General features: G+C 46.7%; 1 protein-coding gene across 1 annotated transcript in view; it reads right to left on the bottom strand.

Annotated features, from left to right (window-relative positions):
• Positions 1 to 1,031: 1,031 nt before the first annotated feature.
• Positions 1,032 to 7,677, bottom strand: part of LOC130380095 (protein jagged-1a-like) — an 8,258-nt gene continuing 1,612 nt past the window's right edge. The window contains exons 2-11 of the mRNA XM_056587277.1: positions 5,749 to 6,045; positions 5,498 to 5,543; positions 3,756 to 4,013; positions 3,471 to 3,531; positions 3,171 to 3,301; positions 2,916 to 3,035; positions 2,607 to 2,720; positions 2,341 to 2,454; positions 2,173 to 2,229; positions 1,032 to 1,889 (exon numbers count right to left, since the gene is read on the bottom strand). Coding sequence (XP_056443252.1) covers positions 1,537 to 1,889; positions 2,173 to 2,229; positions 2,341 to 2,454; positions 2,607 to 2,720; positions 2,916 to 3,035; positions 3,171 to 3,301; positions 3,471 to 3,531; positions 3,756 to 4,013; positions 5,498 to 5,543; positions 5,749 to 6,045 — 1,551 coding nt within the window. The 3' untranslated portion in view covers positions 1,032 to 1,536. The remainder of the gene's footprint in view (positions 1,890 to 2,172; positions 2,230 to 2,340; positions 2,455 to 2,606; positions 2,721 to 2,915; positions 3,036 to 3,170; positions 3,302 to 3,470; positions 3,532 to 3,755; positions 4,014 to 5,497; positions 5,544 to 5,748; positions 6,046 to 7,677) is intronic.

The following is a 7,677-nucleotide window of genomic DNA, read 5'->3' on the forward strand; positions in this document are numbered from 1 at the left end:
CGACTGCCGGCTCGGGGACTTCCAGCTCCCGGTTCTGATGTAGAAGTGGATTCCCTTTCAGACTGTACCATCCCCAGTGGACAAGGCCGAGGCTCGGAACCATTACTATCAGTACCTTGTAGTTCTTCCAGATGTCTCGCACCCCCATGACTCAATGCAACACGTCTAATAAAGAATAAGAACGAAAATCTAGGAAAAGAGTGGCTACTCCGTAGTCTGCAACTGCAGAATAGAAGACATTTGATTGTTATGAAGTCATTTATGAAACTCTGATGTAACTGTGATCCCCAACGAGCCGGGGTGCACGTTAGCAAGGACACACAGTTGACGTCAATCAATGCAGTTGCTAACCTAACATAATTCATTCGCCGGTAATTTCTTTATCGTTAAATAACGCAAGACAATTATCAGACTCACCTTCAGATTTCACTGGTTTCCGACATAACTATGGGTCCTTAATAAGGATACTTTGAAGTGCCTGTTCTTTTTACGTAATATCCTATATTGTTTACTATTTAGTTTGATGCGGGTCAATGTTTCTTTCTTGTAAAAGGAAAGGATAAATGTATTCTTTCTTTTTCAATGCCACCGTGACTATTTTATTTAATTAATGAGGGTTTACAAACAGGCAAGAGTTTAGGTGTTGCCTTTTCCTGAATCAGGAAAAGATCTGCCACAGAGCGGCGCAGTTGGACGAAAAGGCAATAACGCAAGTGCAATGAAAAAACAATAAATTATTTATGGCATTAATTAATTAATTAATTAATTATGGCATTGCACTTCTAATAATAAATATCATACTTCATGATGTACATCAATATTGTGAATACTGAATTTGTATTGTTTCCCATTTACTGTGTATATTTATTGGCTGATTCTGTTTATATTTTCTTGATGTTGATGAATTTCCCCATGAAAATTACTAGTATAACTTTTATTAATGCTACCGATTGTAGATCAGTCTGAAAATGTTCACCAGCCCGAATGACACACACAAGGACTGACGCCGGCAGGAATACAGAAAGAAGGCTTTATTTCTCATCTGTTGGAACAGAATAATTTGGTGGCAAGCAACATGTCTGCCACCTTCTGATTGGCCTAGGGCAGTGAGATCACTAGGCTCCTCCCACCCCCTCCTTCATTACATAAAAAAACAATTGTGGAAACAGTTCAACAAAACTTTCATAGAAACTAACAAAACATTTTCTATTAAGAAAAATAACCTTGTCATGGTCAGAGTCAATTCTTGAGTTTACAAAACTGACAATGCTTTGGCTCAAAACAGAATGGACCACCTGAGGAAGATGAGGTGAAAACACCCAACATTAACCAAAAGTAATAACAAGTTTTACTGGGCAACGCTCCATATGAACACTCCATCCCGTTATACGTACGGCCACCAGGCTGATACCCCCGTCTGCAGGCAACACAACTGATCCTCCGTGTACTGGGTCTGGGTATCAGGAATCAGGATCCGGCCCTGCCGTTCAGACCACTTTCCCATCGTCAGTACTAGGATGTCGCCACTAGGGGCCGCTATACATGTTGCGCACCAACGGCTTCGTTGGGCCCTAAGAGCGCGCTGAGCCCCACCTTCACCTCTCTGTTGGAAGATGGGGGGAGATGGGTCTGGCTGGTTGTGTTGGTGTTGTTGGCATGGTGACGGTGGGCGGGCGTGTTGATGGCGTTCTTGATGTGTCCGAGATGTTCCCGGGGGCCACTCGCCGTGCTGGTTAAAACCTTGTTGACCACGGTCACCGTTGGCAACGGCAGAGTGATGATGCCGGCGTGGGCTTTCTGTTTCTGCCACAAGAACCATAGTAACGGCGTGACAATGAGCAGAGGCAAGGCAAACACTGCCACGGCAACCAGCAAGGGGACCGAGCGTTCTGTTGGAGAAAACCAGACCATTCAATTCAGCTGGAACCAGTTTAAAATCAGCTAGAACCTGTTTAAATATAGAAGAAGAAGAAGAAGAAGAAGAAGAAGAAGAAGAAGAACAAGAACAAGAACAAGAACAAGAACAACAAGAACAAGAAGAACAAGAAGAAGAAGAAGAAGAAGAACAAGAACAAGAACAAGAAGAAGAACAAGAACAAGAAGAGAAGAAAAGGAAGAAGAAGAGGAGAAAAAGAGGAAGAAGACGAAGAAGAGGGAGAGGAAGAGGCTCACCGCTGGCCTTGGCGGGGAGGAGGCCAGGGGGTGGCGTCGTAGGCGGGGCGTGGACGTCTGTAGAAACACGACCTTTAGTGATACTGCTGAGGTCAGAGGTCAAGACAGAGGAAACGCACACAGATACGCAGCTTGAGGTCATTAGACCCATCCCATTGGCCGACTCACTAGTGTCGCAGTTCTGTCCCGTCCAACCAGGAAGACATGCACAGAAGTATCCTCCAATCAGGTTCCGGCAGGGGTGGGCGTTTTCACAAGGGTTCTGCTCACACTCGTCAGCGTCTGGAGAGGGCCAATCAGAGGGTAAGAGAGGAGGAGGGGGCGTGGCCACCACACAACAAAAACACCGCTGCCCGTGTATCTGTGTGATGTTTGTGTGTGTGCGTGAGTCGTCTATGTGAGGCAGCAGTGCATCATGGAAGTTGGAGGCTGACCAATGAGGCAGGTCTTTCCGGTCCACTGGGGGGGGCACACACACCGGAACCCGGAGACCACCGCCTTACACACCCCCCCATGCTGGCAGGGGAGAGAGAGACACTCATCTATGCCTGGGAGAGAGAGAGAGAGGGGGAGAGAAATCGAGAGATAAATGTGTGTGCAACGACAACGGATGCGTACATATGCGTGTGTGAGTTGCTGTATAGGTGTGTGTATATAAGGGTGTTTGTACGTGTGTGTTTGTGTGTGTGTTTCTGTGTTTGTGTGTGTGTGTGTGTTTGTGTGTGTGTGTGTGTGCTTCTCACCTGTCTCACAGTGTGTACCAGTGACCCCAGCAGGACAGGAGCAGGTGTATTTATCAGGCCCTGTGTTGCTGCAGCTCCCCCCGTTTAGACATGGTTGGCGCGTTCCACAGCTGTTCAGATCTACAGGAGCAAACCAACACGACACACACAGGGGTGGCTGCGTGTATGCGTGCGCAGGTGCATTTGCAGGTGCGTGGGGGTGTGTGTGTGTGTGTGTGTGTGTGTGTGAATGTGTGTGCGTGTGTGTATGTGTACCTTTGTCACAGAGCTGTCCTCCATAGTTGGTGTCACAGAGACACTGCCAGGGCAGAGTGCATGAGCCGTGCACGCACCCGGGATACAGGACGCACTGGTCACACAGGTCGCCATGCCAACCATAACGACACCTGCACACACACACACACACACACACACACACACACACACACACGTTAATGCTAAATGACTCAAAACTAATTTGAATTACAATATTTTCTTTCTATATTATCTTTAAAAGGTGTGTGTGTGTGTGTGTGTTTGTAGTCTGTGCGCATGTGTGTGCCTGTGTGTTCTTACCTGCATTCTCCAGGTACTTTGCAGTATCCATGTTCTGTACTGCAACTCTGCCTGCAAATGGCTAGATAGAGAGAGAGAGCGACAGAGACAGAGAGATGGGTAGAGACTAGTTATTCTATTGCCAAGAAAATGGTTTGAATAACAAATAATATGCCCAGTATGGATGTGACCCCGTACTGACCCCTATGGATGTGACCCCGTACTGACCCCTATGGATGTGACCCCGTACTGACCCCTATGGATGTGACCTCGTACTGACCCCTATGGATGTGACCCCGTACTGACCGGTGGTGCAGCCCGGGCCGCCCCATCCCTCCAGGCAGGTCTTGTCTCCGTGGGCGTCGCACCCGTAGTGTCCAAACGAATCGTCCCTCGGCCGGCAGTAGCGCGTGCATCGGGGGCCGTGGTAGTTGTCGAGACACAGCAGCCGCACGCGGTACTGCAGCTGAGCCACCGGCTCCTCGTGGCGCAGGACCCGCCAGCCCACGCCCGGCGCCAGAACCCCCGTGTGGACCGCCCTCGCGATCAGAACCCCCGCCGTGCCTGGGGAAGGTTACAGACCGGTGTGAACCAACCGACCAGCAGAATCCCAGCCAGCTACCGGTGCGGTCGCTCGTCTCCCATAGCCTACATCCCGTATTGACTGGGAACGCTGGTATTTGGAGGGATATTTTGATATCATTTAACAAATCAATCATCCCCTATTTGTCACTCTGACAGAATAGAAGTCAGGAGTTTAAGATGTGATGGATTCTTGTGCTTCTTTACTGAAGTAAACTGCAGTGAACAAAGTGTTTTGTTCTGTGGTGTTGGATGTTGTGTTGCTGTGTTGTTGTTCACTGCATGTGTTGTTTACTGCATGCCCTTTTCCCTTGAACACAAAACACTGACACACACGCACGCACACACACACACACACACACACACCGTAGTACCCATTGATGTACACAGACTTAACTTCAGATACAATTTTGTAAACTTTGTAAATCCCAGATGGGAATTTGGGGCCAAACACAAACTTGTACGTGTGACCAAGTGGCCGTAGAAGTCGTTTTGGTGTATTGACTTTGAGGATTTATGAGGAAGATGAGGAAGAGGAGTGTGTGTCTCAGGACCCTGTGAGTTTGCCTTCAGATGGGGGGGGTCTTGGCAACAAGCCACCCTGCTTTATAGGTATGCTAGTACGTGGCTAACGTTGGAGTCCTAACTTCCGACCCGCGGCCCAGTTCACCTTCAGAACCACTAGCGCTGGAGCTATCACAGAGATAGCATGTTTACATAGCGCCTCATGAAGGGGTCTAGCATTAAAGTATAGTCAAACACATAGATTTCGTAGGTCAGGGCTAAGTCGCGAGCGCACGCTCAGCACCTGTCTGAACACCCTCAACACTGCAGGAGACGCTCTAGTAGCATAAGCCTAAAGCCCAAGCCATTAGCCTTGCATTACCATAGCGGGTAGTGAAGCTGTTCGAAGTCAAAGTCCAAGTCAGCTTTATTGTCAATACAACAAATGTACAAGACAAATATAAGAACCGAAATTAATTTTTCTCTGAACTTCAGTGCATTAAGTATAAAGTATACAATTGTGTACAATTAAATATATTAAGATAAGTAATATTTGCAATAAATAAATTCAATTTATCTTTCAGCATTAAAAGTATGTTATAGCTGAAATAATATTATTTTAGTTCTCAATATGTGTGACGGTTCCATTTAATGTAGTGTGTTTGTGTGTGTCTGTGTCTGTCTGTGTCTGCGCATGTGTGTTTGCATGTTTGCGTGTGTTTGGTGTGTAGTATGTCTGGTGGCCCGGGGGTCATCTGGTTTCACACCAGCTCGATAATGGCCTCCTCTGGACGCCAAATACAACACGCACCGCCCAGCCAAGGGCCCCCACCTCCACCAGCCCGTCCTCCACCACCTGCACCACCCTATCCTTCTCCCCATCCATTCTTACTATAACACGGTTCTTCTCTTTTAGAGGAACTGTGATAAAACACTTTGTATGAAATAATAAAGCTACTCACTGGTGTTACTGAGGTTCAACACCTCTACTGTCAGGGTGTACCACCGCTGGGGGGGGGGGGGGGGAGAGAGAGAGAGAGAGCGAGAAAGATTAGATATGCACACCATTAATGTAAACAACCAGTGCAACTATCGTTCAATATTAGTATTATTTTAATTATTGTCATATTTTGAATTGTAATGTTGTGTATCTTATTTGATATGATCAGAGGGGGACATAGAGGGTCCGCAAGGACCAAAGGTTTGAACTCACCGGCCACGCGAATCTGAACGCCACCACAGCCCTCCCCGTGTCCGGGCCGGGCCCCTGGCCCCCCAGGGTGAAGCTGTTCCCGCCCAGCACCGGGGTGTCCGTGGCCCCGTAGCTGCACGGCCCGCCCGCCGACACCCGCTGCTGGAACTCCTTCAGGCACACCCTGGCGAAGGTGGCGCACGCCGCGCAGACGCCGCCCGGGCCGGCGCCGCCGCAGCACGCACCCGTCTGGACCCGCCCCTTGATGTTCTGGACCGAGTCCACCTGGAGCTCGAAGCGGCCGGCGCCTGAGACCACCTGTTGGGCCGGGACCGAGGGGGAGTCACTATGATTAGATCTATAACGCCTTGTGCACCCCTAACCCTTAATAACACCGTTAGACATACATGATGCTTAATGCACAGCTTGATAAGGCAAGGCAAATATATATATAGATACATATATAAACTTTATTTATATAGTACTTTTCATACACAAGGCAGAAAATAAAATAAAATATAACCCTTAATAACATCATTAGTTGCTTAATGCACAGCTTGACAACCCTTAATAACGTCATTAGAAGTACTTGATTCTTAATGCACCCCTTGATAACACTTAATAACATCATTAGCAGTAGGGTGATATCAGCTAAATTGGGCCACTTTTTGGTATATCCCACAATAACACAATACCATATATGCCTTTTCCATGTGTTTTTATGATTAATAATGACTGTTTCTGATCAATTTGTGTTGAAATTATTTAATAAAATATATTTATTTAGGCCCTACAGTTCTTGAAAGATCAGCTCTGCCAATTTTATTTTTTATTTCACAAGTTCACTGCCAGTCACCTTTCCACTGAGGCGTCTTTGCAGTGTGGATCGCGGCACACCCCATGCTCGTGATAAGAGGTGCACACTCACTCTAATTCCTTTCTTTACTCCCTATCTGTATTCTCCTAAGGCCCACTTCATCCTCTCCTCTTTCCACAGATTGTAGTTTGGCCTTCCTTTTCCTCCCTGTTTTATCTTTGTACCCTCTCCTCTCTGGTCCTTGCTCCTCCTCACATTTCCTCTGCATTCCTTTCTTCTCACCTGTTCTCTCCCTTTCTGTCTCCAAAAGTAGTTCACTATAGAGGAAGGATGGGCACGAGTAGTAAATTCCAAACTCGAGTGATCGAAGGAATTCCTCGAGGATCAATCGAGTACTCGTTTAATCGAATCTATTTTTAGAATGCAACGCATCTGCAGCAGGAATAGGCCTAATGATGAACGGCAATATTACCAACCAAACATGTAATGCTTATTCTCCATCAAAACAGTCAGAGCTATCAGAGTATTCATTATTTATTTTTGCAAACGTTCAAAACACATTTTCCTTACAAAAATAAATATGCGTCTCACAATTTAAATCACGTCGAACCAAGGCCTGTAACGGTTTAAAAAAAAACAAAAAAACGAAACAAGTAGCCTAACCATTGCAAATAATTTAAAGCTGCAAATAAAACGGCAGCAAATTGACTATGGAAATACTCAGCGTTGTGATCTTCTCGACAGGGCCGGGATTACAGCTGCGTCTTGCAGCGGTGAAAATAGCCGACACACTTTGTTGCTGCGGGTCTGCTTTCCCCAACTCACCGTTGTGTTTCAGGAGCATATGTTGCCGCATAGTTGCCTACTTGTAGTAGGCCTACTCTGGTAGCTCGATTTCGCTTGGCATATTTTACATTTCACCTTATGATCTCCTATTTCTTTTAAGTATATGGAGTGAGAATCATGCCAAAACCCCGCACACACGCAAAACGTGTTTTGCTCACGCACAACGATTCACACACACACAGTGTGAATCACAGTTCACAATTTGTTTGTCACGTGACTTTTGGCACTAATTTTCCGCCTTGCTGATCCACGCGGAAATGCCTTCAGATCCACGCGCAGCTTTCAGT

This window comes from Gadus chalcogrammus, chromosome 3 (assembly GCF_026213295.1).
Source record: "Gadus chalcogrammus isolate NIFS_2021 chromosome 3, NIFS_Gcha_1.0, whole genome shotgun sequence".
NCBI lineage: Eukaryota > Metazoa > Chordata > Actinopteri > Gadiformes > Gadidae > Gadus > Gadus chalcogrammus.